This window comes from Chelonia mydas, chromosome 12 (genome assembly GCF_015237465.2).
Source record: "Chelonia mydas isolate rCheMyd1 chromosome 12, rCheMyd1.pri.v2, whole genome shotgun sequence".
In the NCBI taxonomy this organism is placed as follows: domain Eukaryota; kingdom Metazoa; phylum Chordata; order Testudines; family Cheloniidae; genus Chelonia; species Chelonia mydas.
In genome coordinates this window covers 5,811,969-5,832,476 of record NC_051252.2, presented here as the reverse complement: position 1 = coordinate 5,832,476, position 20,508 = coordinate 5,811,969, and the positions used below count along the sequence as shown (strand labels likewise).

General features: G+C 42.1%; 1 protein-coding gene and 1 non-coding gene across 27 annotated transcripts in view; both read right to left on the bottom strand.

Annotated features, from left to right (window-relative positions):
• CNOT1 (CCR4-NOT transcription complex subunit 1) overlaps nucleotides 1-20,508 on the bottom strand; it is a 92,443-nt gene that overhangs the window by 19,286 nt on the left and 52,649 nt on the right. For all 26 annotated transcript variants that reach the window (XM_037877832.2, XM_043526484.1, XM_037877831.2 and 23 more), the window contains 6 exons: nucleotides 17,243-17,359; nucleotides 16,717-16,827; nucleotides 15,631-15,708; nucleotides 15,132-15,309; nucleotides 13,918-14,048; nucleotides 8,603-8,899 (listed from right to left, as the gene is read on the bottom strand). In XM_037877832.2, coding sequence (XP_037733760.1) covers nucleotides 8,603-8,899; nucleotides 13,918-14,048; nucleotides 15,132-15,309; nucleotides 15,631-15,708; nucleotides 16,717-16,827; nucleotides 17,243-17,359 — 912 coding nt within the window. The remainder of the gene's footprint in view (nucleotides 1-8,602; nucleotides 8,900-13,917; nucleotides 14,049-15,131; nucleotides 15,310-15,630; nucleotides 15,709-16,716; nucleotides 16,828-17,242; nucleotides 17,360-20,508) is intronic.
• Nucleotides 18,648-18,786, bottom strand: LOC114021431. Its single transcript, XR_003565989.1, has one exon. It is a non-coding gene; the product is annotated as a small nucleolar RNA SNORA46 (small nucleolar RNA).

Below are 20,508 nucleotides of genomic sequence, written 5' to 3'. Positions count from 1 at the left end.
AATGAAGGCTGTAAGTTTCCACTGTAAAATGCATCAGTTAATCTTGAAATTTGAGCCACTGACTATACATAATGCCAGTATCAAACAGGGATGTTCTCATGAACATGAGTCACTTTGCATGAAGTTAAATGCTTTATGTTTTATATTTTATATCAAAACTTTCAGTAAACCATGCAGGTAGGGGAGCTAACAAGCAACTTGATCAAGAAATAAAATCAAGAGGGATCTCCTGTACCTCCAGTGTGCGGAATTAAGGAAGAAAGCCCATCAGTACTAGGCTGACAGAGCAGTCGGTTCCTATGCAGGAGAAAACAAGCTTCATGTTAAATAGTCTATGGCCCACACAAACTAAGAAAAGTCATCTGCAGCTAGCAGAGTAAGTTGCTCTATTTATTCCGATGGCGTGTGAAACACTTGACTAAAAATGTAAATCTGTCAACGGCTTCCATCTCCAGAAAGACTAAGTGACCACTGCTCTACTTTAACGTGTCCTGATGGGAAATACAGGTCACAGACAGACCTATTTTCAGGGGTACAGAACTTCCATTGCAGTAATAGAATGTGGGTGCCCAGTACCTCAGAAAACCATGTCAATATGGTTCAGTCAAATTTTCATATACAATATAGCCTTAACTAGAATGACAGTATTTTTCCCTTCCCTTTGGAAATGCTACGTGTGCAACAGCACAATCTAGGCTACATTCAGACAGACAAGAAAAGGCATTATGAATCCAGACATTTTCGAACAGTGTTTTAGGAGCATACACAAGATGTCAAAACTACCAGAACCATTCGGCTTCCCTCCCTCTCCTCCTCCCCCACAAAATCAGAGTTACTCCTTTTTTACTATTATTTTCTGAAAACCAGACTGCCTCTAGATATTAAAATTGGCATTTACTAGCCTGTTCTAGGGACATAAACTGGATTTAACAACTGATTTACAGTTCACCACCTGCATATTATCTTTTTAAACAGCATAACTTTACAGTAAAGGTAGCTTGTAATCCAGGAAAATTCTATTTCAATACCCTGTAGCTTCAAGGGTAGAGAAATCCTTACTGCTTTTAGATTTCTACAAACAAGGATAGTACAAAGTGTCACACAAGCAGTAAGCCTCTGCAAAACTGAAATAATCCTTGGCTGTCCCTTAATTCAGAAAACCATGTAAATGCAGAGATTTACCTGCTTCTGACTCTTTGAGAAACTGCCACAAATTCTGAGATTAATCAATCCTTTTTTTCCAGCTCAGGTTATTTTGATAATCATAGCTTTAGCCATGATTGACAGAGTCAGTCTCCCAAAAAGAGAGTTGTCAGCATCTGCAGGCAAAAATCCAATGCATCTATTTTTAAGCATGAAACTCGAGGTGGATGCTTGCATCATATCCAATTTTCTATGACTCAAGTCTACAGAAATGGATGATCTCACCTCTAAGAAGGCTAGACTGTCAGAAAAGGAAGATCACTTACCTTATAGTAACTGGAGATCTTCAAGATGTGTGGTCCCCATGGGACTCACTGTACACGGGCATACATTCTATATGTCTAAGACTGGAAGAATATTCAATTGGTCCACACCTGTGCCCTACACCTCAAGCGCTGAACCGAGGGTATAAAGGGTGGTGCAGACTGCCTCTCCAGTTCCTACTCTGCCATGAATCAAGTGAGAATCTGAACAGAGGGAAAAGGAGAATGGGACATGAATACCCATAGGGACCACACATCTTGAAGAACTACATTACAATAAGAGCAGTAACCTTCCTTCCTTCACATGCTGGGCAGGCACTGCAGGTGAACTCTCAAATAGTGCTCACAGAGGAGGGTGCAAGGAAACTTTCCACACCACAATTGTGGGAATGCTGAAACAAAGGAAGCATCCTTGGCAGAAGCTTGCACTGGGTAAAAATGCTTACTAAAAGTGTGAATGGAGAGATGCAGGGCAGCACCTTGGAGCTGATAAGGGGCTCATGGGTTCAAGTTGAATGTTCATATGTGCCGACTGCACCAGGTTTTAATACTGGAGGGAATGTTCTAATAATGCCTTTTAGGAATTTCACAGTTGTGGGATGATGAAAACCAAGCAGTAGTCCATCGAAGCAGGAAAAGCATTAATAGCTGTTAAGTAGTGAACTAATGGATACAGCCGACGTGTTCAAGGAGAGAAGATACTCCAGGATAAGAGGCACTGCAGACTCCTCACAGAAGATAAGGGACATTGCTGATACCAAATGAAAAATCATTCCACATGGCGGTATAGCCCTTCCTTCTTGAGGATTTCCTGCTGTCACTAAGGATGGACTGTACTTCTTGCGAACATGCTCTCTAAAAATTTGTTGTCCGTACAAAATCCAGACTACCAGATGGACAGAGGCTGGGTTGGGATGGATGGTCCTGTTTCCTTTCTGAGGCACTAAGTGTACATATGGGCCAGAGGCCATCTGTAGGACAGTGAACTAGAACTGCCCTGGCCACCACCAAGGCCACCATCAAGATTACTGTTGCCTTTTCCTGCCTGATCTTCTTGAGTCTAGCCACTGTATCAGGAAGGTATGCCCTCTGGAATTGTGCCCCATGGCAGCTTGAGAGCAATAGGCTGCATACATGTTTCTTTGGATTGCAAAGAGGTCCCAGGATGGGAATCCCTACTGCTGAAAATTATACAACACTCCTGAAGAGTACAGCTCCCACTTGCGATGCACCAGTTCCAGAGCATGACTGCCTCCTGGCAGAGTGGGACAAACTTCACTCCCCTTTGTTTATTATATAAAACAAACAGTCATGTTGTCCCACCTGATCTGGACAAATGTGGACCATATGAAGGGTAGGAATATCTTGCACACTTCATGCACTGCCTGAAGCTTGAGAAGACAGAAAGAATCGGGACTACTGCAGAGTTTGGAGACCCTGAGCAGTATAGTCACGTGTGTGTGTTGCCGATCTTTGGTGGGTGATGAGAGAACAAAGTGAACCCCTACACAGACACTATCCTTCATTTCCTACCAGGTGAGTGATGGCCAGATGCTCTGCAGAGGCAAGACTCATTTGTCCAGGGAGACCTTGCTCAAAGTGTAGACTGTCATCAGGCATGGTTGCAGACACCATAAGTGAAGCCTTGCAAAGGGGGTCATGTAGGTATGAGGCCATATAGCCTACCAGGATCAGGCAGAATTGGACTGTCATCTGGGGGCTGAGCCAAAATTGGGCCTCTGTCCCAAGGTAATTCTATAACTTGTGCAAGGATTAAAGGAGACTTTTCTAGATTTACCTGAAAGCCCAAGGAAGGAAAGAGTTGGGTAAGGAGGCAACTGGCACCTGTGCCTTCTCATATGACTGTCCCTTGAGCAGCCAATCACTTAGGTAGGGAAATATTAGGCTGCCTTGTCAGCACATATCCACTGCTACCACGGACAGTACCTTCATAAAAACCTTTAGGGCTATCAAGAGGCTGAATGGGCACTCTGTTGAAAAGGGTCTAAGCCCACTGTAAAGCACAGGAAGCTCCTCTGTGTGGGGTGAAGGTCTACATGAAAATAAACATCCTTCAAATCAAGAGGCACATACTAAATGCCTTTGTTCAGGGAGGGGATTACAGTGGCCAGTGTAGTCATCTTAAATCTTGAACGAATGAAGACATTTAGCTGCAAGGTCCAGAATGGCTCTTCAGGCCCGCCCTCTCCTCCCCCCCGCTTTCTTTTTAGGGATGAGGAAATGTTTGGAATAAAAGTTCTTCCCCCTATGTGGGGGTGGTACAGGCTCTCCTGCCCCTAACTGGATTAGGGAGTCCACCTCTTGTCTGAGAATGCTCTCATGAGAGGGGGTCCTTGAAGAGATACGGAGAGAGGTTTGGAGAAGGGGGCAGCAAGGAATTCTAGGTAGCTAGTAGAGATAACACTTAACAGTAATCTGTCCGATGCGATACACTGCCACATTAGGAGAAACGTGTCAGGCAGCCATCTAAGGGGGTGGTGGTGCCTTCCTAGGAGGCAGGTGAGACTGAAGAGGGGAAGGCAGTGGTTGTGGTTTATCTATTCTGCTGTATCCTCTAGCGCTTCTTAGGGAGCTCAGGCTATAGGGCTAGGTGGTACTGATGAGAAGGCAGCCTGCAACATTTCCTATGAAGTGCCTGGGTATATATCCTCAAAGAGCAGAGGGTGGCGTAAGAGTCCTTGAAGGAGTGAGGCTCCTCATCTGTCTTCTCGCTCAATAGTTGTTACCCTTGAAGGGGAGATCCTCTACTGTTCCTTGGATTGCCTTGGGAATTCTGAGAACTGCAACCAAGAAGCCTGCCTCAACCACTGAAGTGACCACTGGGCAGAAAGCCAAGTCCACTGCATCGGGTAATGCCCAGAGAGATGATCTGGCAACTAGTTTCCCTTTGTCCAGGATGGCCTGGAATTTGGGCCTACATTTCTGTGAGAATTAGCTTGCTAATAAGCTAACAGTTTACTGTAATTAATATCCTATTTGGACATTAATGCCTGATCATTCACTCGGCAGAACAGTAAACTGTCTGATGAAAAGTTTTTGCCAAAGAGCTCTAGTCTCCTTGCATCTTTGTCCAAAGGAGTATACTTATGCTAGTGCATCCTGTTTTGTTCCCTGACTGCCTGAAGCTTGGATAGGGTAGGAAAAGAAATATTCTGCCCCCTGGGAAAGAACAAAATGGGGTTGAGGCACAGGTAGCTGGTGTACGCCAGCACGTCTTAGTGGGCTCTAATCAGGCCTCATTTGCAGGGAGTGCCAACTTGGACTGAGCTGCAGTCTGGAGACTATCCAGGAGTTTACAAGTAAGATTGTGAACCTTTTCTAGTGGGTTCTAGAGAGTTTCTGTGATCCTCCTCAATAGGTCCCAGTACCACCTAGGATCATCCAGTGGTGAGGAAGAGGCCAATGTTACCGCCTTGTCTGGAGAGGAAAAAAGTGCTGCTGACAGTTCCAGCTGTACTGGCTGTTCCTGCTCAACAAGCAATCTGGGAAGGACTGAGGCTCCTCTGGGCACCAGTGTCAAAGATCACCTCCCAGTGCCCTCAGTCTGGGACTCAAAAGTACAGACCTCAGGAGCTCAAACGGTGGAATCATAAGGATACGAATCAGTTCCCAAGGAGGGTACTACTAGTCACTAACCCAACACTGCAGATCACAAGGGGGTGAAGGCAACTAGGAGCCTCTGGAAACTGTCTGAGCTGATGTCTGGACTCAGACCACCCAGGGGAACCACTGGTATCTCTTTCTGCTCGTCTGAGGAATAGGAGTTATCCAACTATTGGCGAAGCGACCAAACTGTCACAGTAACCAGCAAATAGTACACTGACAGCATCCAAGTGCCGACAGCATGGCTGGTGCTTGGGACTGGCAAACCATGTGCCAATGATTTAGGGATGTCCCCCGATACCATCCGGTCCGAAAGGATCAGTGACTCGGGATCAGTGTAAAACTGCCAGGTCCTATGAGGAGCATATTCAGACCTAATACAGTGGTTCTCAAACAGGAGGTCCCGAGGTTATTACATGGGAGATTGCAAGCGGTCAGCCTCCACCTCAAGCCCGCTTCACCTCCAGCAATTATAGTGCTAATAAAAAAAAAGGTGTTTTTAATTTATATGGGGGATTGCACTCAGACTTGCTGTGTGAAAGGGGTCACCAATACAAACTTCTGAGAACCACTGGCTTAATAGAAGGAGCGCTGGAGAGAGTCTTGGTACAGGTGGATCCACTGGGTGAGAGTTTTGGCACAGGAATTTTCTTATGATGTGTTCTAGGGATGAACACTCTCTCTACCCATGTGTGGTGCAGGGGTCAGTCCTGGTCCCTTTCATAGACTCTTTTGGAGCAGTAGCACTTCCCAATAGCAGGGGTGCTGTCCCCACCATGAGCTCTTGGTGCACCCAGCCCTGGGCACAGCATCTCACTTGGTGCCAAGAGGGAGAGGAGAAACAGTCCTTTGGAGTCTGAGCTAGAGCACTCTGGTGCCAAACTGGCACTACCCAAAGGCTCAGGTTGACAAGATGGGGAGGAGGAGGAGGATCCAGGATCACACTGGGGCCTCATGGAGCATTCCTTTAATTGTGTACGAGCCTCAACTACTTCGAATGCCATTACTTTTCCCCTCATACTAGGCAGTCACACTTTGAAGGAATGTGCAAGGAGAATACAGAAAGACCAGGGGAGCCTCAAGAACTGGACAATTCCTAACGGTAGAAAACTGTGGCAGGCAGAACATGTAAATTGAGTAGGGGTCCTGCAAGAGGACCAAGACAATGGACCAAGAGCTGATGGGGTGAGGACAAGCGATAGCTTTTTGAGAGACACAGGGATCTCACCTGGGACTATCAAAGAGGCTAAGAGGAGGAGCGTGCCAAAACGGGATTCTTCAGTAGCTTGGCTGGGTACAACCCTGATGTTGGCCAGTCAGAATTGTCTCCACCTTTACTTTTCTATGCTATCTTGAGGACTTCCCAATGCTGTGTTCCAGTTGACTAATAAACCCTACTGTTTTGAAAAGGCTGCTTGATGTCACGGCAAATACTTGCTGAGGTGCACTAATCCCTGAAGAAGGCAAAAGTCTAGGAACAGAAGAAGTCTTGTTTGGACTTGCTAGACAGAGCTCATGATGTGAAACAGGAGTGCTGGAGCCCAAAGACTCAAGATGTTGAAGCCATCTGGCTTACCTTTAAGAATGGGACCCTTTTGGAGGAACGCTTTCAGCGTGCCAGACCCCCAAGGACTGTTTAAAAGCTGGGACATAGCACAGATCCTGTGGATCTGTGACACCCTCCCACCTACCTCCACAAAGCCACTTCAAGCCAATTTATGAAGCAGCAAAATGTTGTTCGAGATGAGCTGACAAAATTCCTTTGAACTACAAATGCCAGACCAAAAGGGGTATTCACTCTGTTTTAGTCAGAGAACTAAAGCAATGAATTTTTTAAAATGCTTTCCTGGTTTAGTTTTAACACCTCAGAAGAAGATTGCGCTGTCCTTCTTGGTCTGGCAACAGGGTTTCTACACATACTGCTGAAATGGAAGAAATCTGTCAAGTGATTTAAAGGATCAGAAATATCAGATCAACATTTGATCTACATTCAGACTGCATTCTGGTGACAGTGTGATCCTGAGATTATATAAGATGCCTTCACAGTTCATTTGAAGAAAACAAAAAAAACCATTATAGTACTATAAGTAAAGAAGAGACAAGAAGTCAAACAGTACTCTAGCTATAAATTTGCTATCTAGTCCTGGATGCATCATCAACAAGACAGTGCTATAATGAGACCTATTCACAGTTTCATGCGCTGCCAGGACTAGAAGTTTGCAATGGTAGATATGCACTACGTTTTTCTAGTTACACTGAGCATTTATCATCAGTGCCATCAGTGATCTCAACTGCTAAAGCTGTGTCAGGACTGAAATGGAAAAATACAAGGTGGTAGTCTAAGTTAGTATATTTTAACAGATTATTCTGATAGGCAGAAGCCTCCATCCATTCCTCTGCGTGCTTAAACCATACCAAGACAATTACATATAACTGACTAACGCCTCAGTCACCCGTTGCAATAATAGGTCTTGATCTACACTCTATGCCCCTCAACCCTCGCATATGAATTGGGGAGTTCCAGAGTCAAGAAGTTGTGCCAGCAGTTCCCCCAATTTAACCCAGGGGCTTTCATATTCCTTCCACAGATCCTCGAAATCCTGCCCTAAGCTCATTACCATGCAATGGAGCCATTCCATTACAACATGACCCCTCACAGCCACAGAAAAGGGGGAAGGGATTTGCCCATAACCAAGATGTAAACAGATTTCTGGAGTCCTAATTTTACCCCTCAAAACAGCTATACCTTGAACTTGCATGATGCTTCAACCCTCATGTCTACCCAAAATGGTTCGTATACTTGAGTGCTGGTGGTAAGTATGGTAAGTTTTCTGGCTAATGACCTACTAAATGGATTTGTTAGGGGCTGGCAGTTCATAAATTGTTTAAAACAAAATTGTATAATCTTACATTACTTTAGCCAATGGAGAAAAGCCACGGGGAAGCTTTAAAATAATGTGTTAGAAGACTTAGCCTCTAGAAAAGCCAATAAATCAAGCAGTTTAATTGTACAGAATAATCTCTCAATTTTATACTTGCTAATGGAACAATTAAGTGAATGGAATGGATGGTCTGAAGTATATACACATATTCAAAGACAAACTTGTATATTTTGTCAAGAAATTTAATTTTCAGTATCAAGGGCTAATCTCCCATTGCTTTTGGATTCTATTTTAAAGGTAACAGGCCCATACATGCCAAGTACAGGAAAGGTGAAGGCAATCAGGAAGTTTTGGTTCTATGAGGTATGATACAAAGACACCAGAAGATGCCTCTCAATGGTCTGTAAAGACTGAGGGCTAACTCCTACTATTTTAAGGCAAACTTAGCTCCGCTTCAGCTAACCATGTTGTCACACCAATCATACAAAGATTTCTTGGTCCCTGGGATCCTCTACCCCCACATTCATGATTCCAGGTAACTCCAATAGACAAGAACTCAATTTATGGCAATGCAATTAATTAGAAAGTCAGTGCTAATGGGTGGAATTCAATGAAGTTGCACCATCTTACCCGCAGCGCAGTAGCAAAACTGTTCTTCAAGTTGGTAGCAATGCTCATCATCAGAGGTTCCCTGCAGGTAATCATGGCCATACCAGCAGTCAGGTTCCGCATCATGTGGTGTGCTGCTACACGCATGCGTGACTCCTCTGAATCCAGTGCAAAGTCCTTCCTGACTATCTGTTCACAGGTAGTCATGGCAATCTTAATGGACCGATCTACCACTGGATGGACAAGCTCTTGCACAGCACGCTCTATAGCTTGACGCACGCACTGCTTTAGCTGTGGGTGGGCCTGGAACAGTGGAATCTACAAGGGAAAATGAAAACCACTTTAAGTGATTAGGCAACAGAAGGCTCAAAACAAAGTCAAAGAACAGGTACATATATAGTCATACTAGTGCTCCAAGACTCACTCTGCCCTAAATATCCACAATTTCAAAACATTAAATCTTTATATAGAGCCACGACTGATGTATGAGCTTAGCACGTAGATCACAGAAATTCAAATTGTCAGATTTAGTTTTGTTCATCTTATTTGTTCCAAACAATTTGTTCAAAATAAAGAGAGACTTAACTCGGGAAGGACATATCTGAACACATGAAGTGGTGATGTACCAATATAAAAGCTCAATGAATACATCTGCCAATAGAGCTAGGCAACTGATGAGATGGCCAAAACATGTGGAATGCTGCCTAGACTGCTCTTAGGTAAGCAACTACTCTGAATTGCCAAGATTCTGAATTAGATCATGGAATGATGAATTAATTTCCAGAGATCACCTGTTTGACCACTTGAAACAGCAAGTTTAACTGCTACATCTATTTTTAAAAAAATAGTAAAATCATAGTTCTGATCTTTTAAAAAAGATCGTATGTGGATTGCCAAGAAACATTAGCAATTTTAGCTGTGAACCACTGCTTTCCAGCTCACAAGACACTCCTCAGCCAGCCAACAGGTACTTGTTTGACAGCATTGGTAGCAGAGTGCTTTTGGCTACAAGAGAGCAGAAGTAACCCTTTCAAAAAGAACTAGAGAAAAGTCTGGAAATGAACAGAAAGGCAATTAAAAAGGGTAAGAAGCAAAGAGACAAAGAAACTGGGAGGTATATAGGAGACAGGGCAGCAAAACTACAAAAGCTGCAGTTTTACCTTGCAAAAGGGCATCCCTTGAAGGGATTTAAAATAAAGTTGGATTAAAAATGATAGTATCAGGTAGTACACCCCCTTCTGAGTCCCTGTGAACTGTTTTTTCCTTGTTGCTCTGAAAAACCCATACAAAAAGGGAAGATAGACAAAGTGCTATCCCAATGCACAAAAACAGAAAATGCTCTTTAAAAAAAGACACCTCCGAGTGTTACTCGCAAAACCTGAGACTAACTGAAAGAAACTAAGTCTCCTTAAAATATTTCTGTTGGTGCAGTTGTCCACCCATGTTCAAGTGTGCACAAGAGTGAAATGAGAGCTACAAGTTCAACAGGCTTTGTTCTGGACAGCTCTTTCAGTCAGATTGCCGGTGGAATCTGTCGTTGGTAGCTACCAGTGTGGTGCTCTGCTCTTGTTCAATACGTCGGCTGCATGTGTTCCCTCTGTGCTGCCTTCGCTCTGCGCAGATAGCTAACACAGAAGGCTCCGAGAGAACCCCCAAAAACCACAGACTCTAGTAAGGTATGAAGGAACCCGAGCCAGGTTTATTGTCAAACGAAGCACAGTAATAGTGCCCTGTAGAGTCTACAGGGCATACTACGAATTTGTGCTCCCTGGCAATGAACACAGCTCAGTCAGTGGCGGGACACTCCACTGCCCCCTAGGCTGGGCAAAGATGTGAGCTCCCGGACCTACTTTTATACAGTTGCAGGACCGGTTACTCATAGTTCAAACAAATCTATCCATCATGTTTTTCTTTTGACCCTGTCTTTAAGATGCACCTGCCTGTTCCTTGTTATGTCTGTGGAGTGTTCTGATGCCATCCTGGAGCAAGTTCCTCTCATTAGCACTTGTGTGTGCGCGCGCGCACGTGCTTCTAACAACCTTTTCTTGCCGACTTCTGTGAGTGGGACCTGCCTCTGGCTCACAGCCCGGCTTTGCTTAACACTGCCTGGAAGTACTTTGGTTCAGGCTTCAGGCTCAGACTGGGCCTCTGATACAAGAGTGTGTGTTTCAGGGCCTCCTCTTACTAGAGAATCAACTGGTATCTTAAAACAAAGATTACAAAAAAGCTCCTCTCAATTCCAATGAGGAAGTGAAGCAACCAAAATTTACAGTAGGCTAACTGAAAAAGGTTCAGGTGTCCACTCCTCATTCATGACATCACCACCAGTTTTAAAATATTAAACCAATCAAGCAGAGCTTCACATACAGATGAAAATTATATGAAATTAAGTATTCAGTACCAGCATTCTAAAAATTGTCTAGTGTACGCAGACAGATGCTTTCCCTGCACCTATTAAAGGCTTAGCACTGAGGTACTCCTACGTACAATTGTTTAGACAACTCCAGTTAGTTCACCTAATTTGTGGCATTTGGTGGACAACAGAAAAATATCACAACTCAACACAGAACATTTTAGTTTTGACCCATTCCACAGAGGTTTGGCTGAAGAGATTGATTTTGCACATCAGTGAAAGTAAGCGTTCTGATGGCCTGCCAGAGTAAATTCTACGCTCACTGACTCCAACATGTTCACTCTTGACTAGAAGCGGGGTGCAGTTCGAGTCAGCTAAGCAGCCTCAGCTGATCTCAGTTGTCATAACAGTAGTAAAGCGGTCTTTATGCAGTCAATCCTAAACTATACTGACTTTTACATTAAAGGAAATCAAACTGTACCTAAAAAAATTTAGCCACACCTGTGCTTTGTGCACTCCTGTAAGCTGTGGTTACTCTAATCGACTGTATTCTACTGAGGCAGAAGTTTTGAAAGGATCTTTAAGGGTGGGATAAATATAGCCTATTGCAATAGTCATACCTGGCGGTGGATAAAAGTATCACCTCTTCCACATTAGCAAGGTTAGACCATAACTACAGTATCAGACCTGTTTACGTACAGATGTTGGGAGTCAAGCAGTCGCAACCATGTGTTAACGGACCACGGGTTAAAAGGGCCATGCTGAAAAAAGTGTCTATGATTCACTCAGGAAAAAAACGCCATTATTTTCTGCTCTTTCTGGCTCGCAATTTTTCCCTCTTATGAAGTCTCACTTGCCACAGATGAATGATTTCAATATTTTCCGCATTTTGCTCCTCCATAAATCTTACAACAGTTTCTACAACACTAACGGCTTCTGTGGGTGAAATTTTGACCTTTTCAACGACATCCTCATCATTACTTTCGTGGTCCGACGTAGCCTTGCAGCCTGTTAATATTTCTTCCTTGGACAGAAATTCTGAAGTTGGACAATCTTCATCCATCTCCAGCCACTTGGTAATGATTTCCGGTGACATATCCAAACTAAAACCTTTTATCATTTGAAAGAGAAGAAGTTTATCTTTAACCTTTATCCTCTTGTCTGAGTATATGTTTGTAGGACGCCTTCTTCCGAAAATCCTTCAATGTCTGGCTCTGAATCAGTGCCACTGTTGGAGTTTTCTGAGTCTGAGCCATCTTTGACAGAAAAGGCATCACCAAGAGCCTTCATCCAGCAGTTTTCAATGGACTTTTGTTTTACTCCATCCCAAGCTTTAATTAACTAAATAAATTTCCTTCATGTTTAAGGTTTCAAAGTAGCAGCCGTGTTAGTCTGTATTCGCAAAAAGAAAAAGGAGTACTTGTGGCACTTTAGACTAACCAATTTATTTGAGCATAAGCTTTCGTGAGCTACAGCTCACTTCATTTTATGTTTAACTGTTTCAGGAATTTGGAAATGCCTGAAGACGTGCATGACACAATCACCGAAATCGGCTCCCCTCAATAATTGCTTTTAAAATTCTGAAGAATGCCCTGGTCTAAAGGTTGACTTTTTAATGTTGCATTGAGTGGTAGGTATAGCACTCAAATTTTTCCATCACTCGATACCAGTGATTCGGCTGGAGGATGGGCTGGACAATTGTGAAGTAGCAAAAGTGCTTTGGCTTCGAGTTTCTTCGACCACAGAGGCTTACGAACAGCTGGAACAAAGCTGTTGTGGAACCAATCATCGAAAATGTATCTCATCATCCAAGCATTTTTGCTGTTAGCATATATTACTGGCAGTTTGGCTCTATGAGGTGATTAAAGCAGCGAGGGTTATGAAAGCGGCCAACAAGAAGAAGGGCAAGCTTATGGCTGCCCATCTTATTACTACAAAAAAAAGTCACACGATCTTCTCTTTTTAAATCCAGCTGTTTTCTGTGTCTCGTAATTAAAGGCTGAAGTCTTATCAGGTAGCAGTTTTGCAAATAAAGCTGTTTCATCACAATTATAAAGTTGTTCTTCGTGGTAGTCTTCATTTTGTAAAATAGATTTTAACTCAGCAGGAAACGCGTTCGCGGCTGATTCATCGGTTTTCTCCAGAAATCAATACCTGTGCTATGCCATGACGCTTTTTAAAATTATTTATAAACCACTTGCTGGCTTGGAATGATTCATCCCATTAAATTTCCAAATTTTGTCACTTGGGCTTGAAGAATTGGCCACTTAGCGGCATTCCATTTACAATATCGGTAAAGACGTACAACACGTTTCCGCTCCACACTTCCTGTCGATTTCTAGGTCAGTGAGTTAGTGAGCAAAAATTTTAGAGCTACACAGCAAGTTCCTGTACTGCGTGTTAACAAGTCTCACGTGTTAAATAGGTAGCACTGGGAGGCATGGCGCTACCGTGCATTAAGCAGATTCACACGTAAACGGGTCTGTACTGTACTAGCTAGTAACAGAAAAGCATTCTTAGTTACTGCTGCTACCTGGAACTGAAGAGCAATCAGGCATTCAGAAGCAAAAAAAAGACTGAATCTCTTTACCACAGATTGGACTTACTCCAGTAGATGCAGAGATGCTAACTGCACTTACCTTACTACAAAATCAATTCAAATTTGGTTTAACTCAGAAGGTACAGATAGGTCTCATTCTGGTTCTAGTAGATCCTTGCCTAAAAAGTTTCAAGGCAATTTGACACCACTCCTAGGAGGAGCTTGGTGCAGAAACAGTTCTGGCAGGACATATGAGGACTGAAATACTTGTATGAAAGATGCAGACCACCCGTATACATTGTGCTTAACTTCAGTAAGTCAACATAACTAGTTCCTTCAATTTCAGAAGCAGAGTGCTTTTTGGCGAAAGCCCCTGCAGGCCAATCTTCTACTCTGGACTACAGAAGCTTTCTGTAACAAACCACAATGAGCTCTAGTACTTACAGTCGGATTTAGAGTAATGTGCGGAGCCAGCCCTCCCAGAGAGTAGACGTTGATGTCATGGTAACTGTACTGAGGTTGTGGAGGAACGGATGCTGTACAAGTGGTGTTAGTAGCTGGGGTTGTAGAAGCAGCTGTAGAACACAGAAGTTGAAGAATTCTTTAGAGATGCTTCCTTTCTAGAAACTAATTCATTAAGAAACTAAAGTTCTATGCTTGCCTCATACACTTGGCGAGTACATCATTTGAAAAATTAAGCTTTAACCATTTAATCGCAAAGCTTCTGAAAAAGCAGGGTGATAAGCCAGTAACAGCTTACGCCATCTCTCCACCTTAGCTTGTAGAAAGACAGCATTATTTACCGTGTCATGCACAATTATAGCAATCCTTGGCTACTTTCCTGCAAGCGCATCTTGCCACCCTCCCCAGCATACAGTATTTACAGGTCATTTACACCATCCTGATATACACCATCATTTCCACTCATTTCTTTTGAAAAAAAGAAGTAATTTAGTCTATAGTTTAGGCATCTCACTTCACTGATGTCCCAGTCTGTCTGTTCAAGCACTGAGACTTTGTAATTGTACACTTTTCATTCAAGCCCACTACATAAGATTCTTTTATGAGATAGTGTAAGTTACACAGGACTGCTTACTTATATTACACTTATGAAGAGTTTAAAAACAATCCTGCAGAATAATAAGTGATCCTCGCTATCCTGCTTTTTTGTTTAAGGCCATGGTGCGTACACACACCAAGCATGTGGACAGTTTTTGGTACATCCTTCACTGGGGCTGCAGCTTGACACCATGACATGTCAATGACCCAAGTGCTCTACCAGTGGGAGAGCACCAATTCAGAGAGGTCAAAGGATAGGGAACAGATGAAAAGCAGCCCACTGGTCTCCATATCGGGCGATAGGCTAAACAACGTACCCTTGTAAAAAACTGAGAGCGCCATTCTGGCAAACAGCATGACAAATATGGGAGCCTTATTTGTCCCCTAAGTGATATCTGGCAAAGGAGGAAGGGTTCAGTTTTTGGTACATGCAAACATGTCTAGAAGCTTTCTCCTCAATTCCTTCTCCAGATTCTGGGTTCTCGCCAAATATACACTATCACTAAACCCTGCTGCTATAAGTAATTTAGCAAGCCTCATTTTAAACTTCAAAAGCAGCAGACTATTTTTGCAATACAGCTGAAACTTCAATTACTTACTGGTTGTGGTGATCGGTGGTAGCTCCTCTGGCTGTTTTACATCCTTCTTTGGAGCAGATAGCTGTTCATCCAAATTTTTCAACCGATCCTTGTCTTTCAGGAGGTTTCCAGGTTTCAGCTCATTGATGTCTAGTGCAAGGTTCTTGCAGAGCACCTCAATCTCAAATTTCAGATTTAGCTGCACAACAATTTCAGTATGATCATTTTAGGTTACACTAATAAAGGAACCCCTCTATGTTTTCCATTTTACCCCTCATATCTTAAGACTCTAGGCATTAGACCAATATTCTGCAAGGGGACTGTCTAGAAGCACCAAAGTTAGCACCATGACTAAATAAGTTATCTAAATTCAGTCAAATTAAGCAATACTTTAAAGATGGAGTTGAGGACTGAAGTCTGGAAATCCAACAGTCTTCCTGCATTACATTTTGCTTAGCTGATCAGTCAAGAAAATCCATTAATGTTCAGTAAGTGTAGAAAAATGTTAAAAGCAACTTACTTTTAAGTCATGTTCTTGATGCAGCTCAGCTAAAACGTTCATGATTGCCATCGTCCAGGGGTTTGGAGGCCTGAAAACCTACCAGAGAATTGGAGAGAGGTGTGTCAGACAAAGCAATTCCTTTCCAAAAGGTGTAAATTAAAACTCAGCACAAGTGTACTTTAAAACCAAAAAACACATTAACAGCAATTTGTATGGCTGTGAAAGAACGAGGATATATTTTTCAATAATGGCGTTTATGTAGAGTATAGCAATATTCTGTCCCAGCAGTACGTTTGGGGGAAAACCTCAGTTTAGCATCAAAGAAAATTTAATAGGAAGTTAATTCCAAACTGGAACATTAAAAGGAGACAGTTCATTGTGGTTTTCATTTGCCAGATCAACACTGCCACTGCAGAAGTAGAATTGGGGAGGACAGAAAAGCTGATCCAGGAAGGAGAAAGGGACACAAAGCTAATGAGATTTAGAAGAAAACTGGGCTCTGGGACTTTCCCCATTTGTGGGCAAAGAGGAACAATGCACATATATTCCAACCAACCCTTTCTTCCAAAACAAAAAGAAAAGGAGTACTTGTGGCACCTTAGAGACTAACAAATTTATTTAAGCAGAAGCTTTTGTGAGCTACAGCTCACTTCACCGGATGCATTCAGTGGAAAATACAGTGGGGAGATTTATATACATAGAGAACATGAAACAATGGATGTTACCATACACACTGTAATGAGAGTGATCACGAAAGCTTATGCTCAAATAAATTTGTTAGTCTCTAAGGTGCCACAAGTCCTCCTTTTCTTTTTGCGAATACAGACTAACACAGCTGCTACTCTGAAACCTTCCAGAACAAACTGCAACATCTACAAGATCTCTTTTCCCTTTGTTCCCAGGTCACAATATCTCTAAACTCTGAACACCCTGTTTCCATCCATTTCCTTCCCAATCACCTGACATAAGATATTTAGTTTTGAATGAATCGTTTGTTAAAAAAAATCCACATTTAGTTTACATTTGTTATATGATATTTTGCTAGCTAGTTTGGAGAGCCACTTCAATAGTTATGTCTCATTTAGCAGGTTTGAGTTCACTTACCACACTCCTGACACTAGATTCTAAGACTTTGGCAACAAATGGCACTACGTAAAGCAACTCCTGTTGCCCCTTAACATAAGCCTCCAGAAGTAACGATTTCACATCCAAATCCTAAAACACAAAAATATGTCAATTAAACTTGGGGGTGGGATAAACACTCCTATTTCTTGTAGGGCTACAGCTTCATTATAGCATTGACATTTGCTGAATCAAGACCTTAGAATTTTATGGAGCTGCTACTTTTTGTGGGAAGTAATTACTTCGCACACAAGATAGTAAACATTTCAAAGTGTACCTAATGTGTATTTATGGGGACAAAGTTAAATATCCCAAAAGTATGGATTTAGGAACCTTTGATAAACAAGATATCAAAATGTTCATAAGACTTTTAAACTAGAGAATCAGATTTTTGTACTTCAGCAAACTTGTTGTACAAAAGGAAAGAACTAAGGGTTTAGCTGAATTTCTTGACTTCAAATCTGTCAAGCTTAACAGGTTTTTGGGGACAGATTAAATAGGAGCTCACCGTGTGCAAGATGGGTTTATTTTTAGCCAATGTGATCATTCCCAGCCAGTGGCCAAGGTTCTTCAGAAGGGAACGGTCAGAGAAGTTGGCTGCAGCTTTATCTGATGTCAGTAGCACCTAACAGATGATTAAAAAGGAGAACAACTTAGACATAAAACTATGAGATAAACACCCAAAGCCAATTTAAGCATTTAATACACACTGACTTTAGAAAGTCTTGAGTTCTAGACCACTGAAGTATTTAGCTGCACTTTAACCATGAAGGAGACAGTCCTTTGACTTGAATACACTGAAACTATGGTTTGTCAAGTTTCTAGGAACAGTCCCCCTACTAGCCTGTCCTATAACAAGAACTACAATAAGTTCTTCTCCTTCAAGGAGCCTAAAAAAGTAAACTGACAAGATCCAGAAAAGTACAACTCCATGCCAGGACTACCACACCTATGTATCTTGAAAAACAGCTAGAAATCCCTCCTATCTAGCGAGACAGGGTGTGGGTGAGGTGATATCTATTTTTATTAGGTCAACTTCTCTTGCAGAGAAGCTTCGAGCTTACAGAAAGCTCTTCAGGCCTGGAAAGAGTACTCGGGCCATGTCTACACTACAAAATTATGATGACCTAACTTATGTCAGCATAGAGACACTACAGTTAGACTGCTTGTATGCACACTTGGCTCGTGTCAGTGATGTGTTTCCTCACAAGGAGCACTTTATCAATTGTATTGTCAGTGTGGGGCATTGTGGTACAGCTCCTGGAGGCCAACAAGTCAACATAAGCAACACAGTATCTACACTGACACTGTTGATCAAATTACATCAACTGTGACTCTACACCACTCGGAGTGGTGTTACTAAATCAGCATAGAGGGGCACTTCTGTTGGAGGAGACAAGTTTACGTGAAGACACTTTGGCCTTTAGGTCGATGCGAGGCTCCTTAACTCAACCGAAGTGCACAGTGTAGACCAGGCCTTAGATATCACCACTAAATACAAGGTGGAAAGGACTGTTTAGCGTAAGTAGCTAATGCACCTTTCAAGGGACCACTCAAGGTGAAGTGGCCTGTTAACATCACCTTGAGTGGTCCCTTGAAAGGTGCCTTAGCTTCTTATGATTAACAATTTGTTTCACTTCGTATTTAGCTGTGACACTAAGCACATTTCCCAGATGTGAAGAAGCTGTGTAAGCCCTCGAAAGCTTGTCTCTCACCAACATAAGTCTATCCAATAAAAAGGGTATTACTTCACCCACCTTGCGTGTCTCATATCCTGGGACCAAACATGGCTACAAACACACTGCACACCTCCCATAAAACGGCATGTAAACCATCAGCAGTGAAGCATAAGTAGTTAGTTTCCCAAATAGTTTGAGTCAGTTCTGGTCTCTGAAAACCTTTTAAACATGTAGTTCTGTTCCTTGGCTTACAGTAGCATCAACCAAATGGTAGGTGGTCAGTTGTGCTCAGAAGAGTGCCAAGGAATTATTTTGCACTACAGCGTAACCTATAGTGGAGAGAAATCCCATCCACAGGTTTAAGAATAGTGCTAATTGACATATACTGCCAATTCACTCCTGTTTTGTAGAAATGGCAAGTGGAAAATGAAAAATTTCTTATGTTAAAACTGGGCTGGATTTCTTCTGAAGGGATAGTGTCCTTAGCCTCTGTTTGCCAGAAGCGGAGAATGGGAGACAGGGGATGGATCACTTGCTGATTACCTGTTCTGTTCATTCCCTCTGAAGCAACTGGCATTGGCCACTGTCAGAAGACAGGATACTGGGCTAGATGGATCTTTGGTCTGACCCACTATGGCCGTTCTTATGTTCTCCCTCATACTTCTGTTGACAAAGCAGTACACAAACTATGCTTCCCTCAAGCTGCTTAAGTGCTCCTTCAGTATTTTCCTACTGCCTTAACACCTTCCATACAATCTTTTCCATTTGAGAACTCGCTGAGAAAAATGGCCACTATCATTCATGCAAACCCTTAAAATTAAGGCACATGACTTGTGGATTAACAATGAAATACTTTGAAGACATTTTTAAAAACATGATTGCCTTGAGATTAAGTTTATCCAGCAGTAAGCCAGTATATTGTGTATCTGCATGGCTTTGCCCATTGAATTTGGGGGTTGTCTACACCAATTTACAAGGTTACAGTTAAACCACTGCAAACCACTGTGTGGGTACTTACTTCTGTTTAAGACTGTCTTGTTTAAATTTAGCTTCAACATATATCAACTTAAGCTAAATCAAAAATGAGCCCAATTTAAAACAAGTAAGAGCATCCACACAACCTTTTCACTAGTACAAGTGAGTTGATTTCTAATCACACCTTTAAACCAGCCAGAACTCTTGCCATTTAGACAAGTCCTTCAATGGTGTAAACTGTAGGATCAAGGACTGACACCCCTAGATTCATCATGTCACTGCATGTCTTATTTAAAAGGACTGGCACTAGTATTTTGCTTCACAAATCCTACGTAATGAACTAGTCATTTCCAACAGGACAATTTCATTTCTTCAATTTATTACAACGAATGACATCTATAAGACATCCATTAACTGGTCAACATTTTCCTGGATATGCATTCAAGAAGGCTCTATCTGCAACTCCGATTCTTGGTACAAATAATAGGTACAGTATTTCAGCTGGCCATTTACTACAGTCTGCAAGCACAAGTATTTAAAGTCTATCCCAACTGCAATAATGTTACCATAAGAAGTTGAAAATTAACAAGTCACTGATAGAGAAAAAAAGTGGCAACATACTGCTATCAAGCCAGTCAGTTTACACACTGAAGTCTCAGTTGTCAGATTCAAAACCTAGTTATCTAAACCGAAAGCGTTGTTATACTAAACAGGTTTTCTAATAGATAACTAGCAGCCAAAAAAAAAATGTTGATAGATATATCTTATTTCCTGACATAAGCTCAGTTACTCCAGGTCTGCTGAACCAGGCTTTCTGGAATTTAGTAGTCCTGTCCAAAAAAACCAAAAACCTTACTCTAGATGAAATAAAATTAAGCGATTGCTCCCCTTTCTATAAAGTTATGATTGTTAAACTAATGACCACCTGGACACTGTCTTCCCATGTTATATGAAATTCTGAATGGTTTAATATAAAGATTTAATACAAATGTTTCAGAAAAGCATTTTTCAATTTTGTTGGATTTATGTATGTTAACACCAAAACAGATAACTAGTCTATAGAAAAATAAGTAAACAGCAGTTGAACATACTACACCTGCCCTGGAGTCTCCCAAGCAGT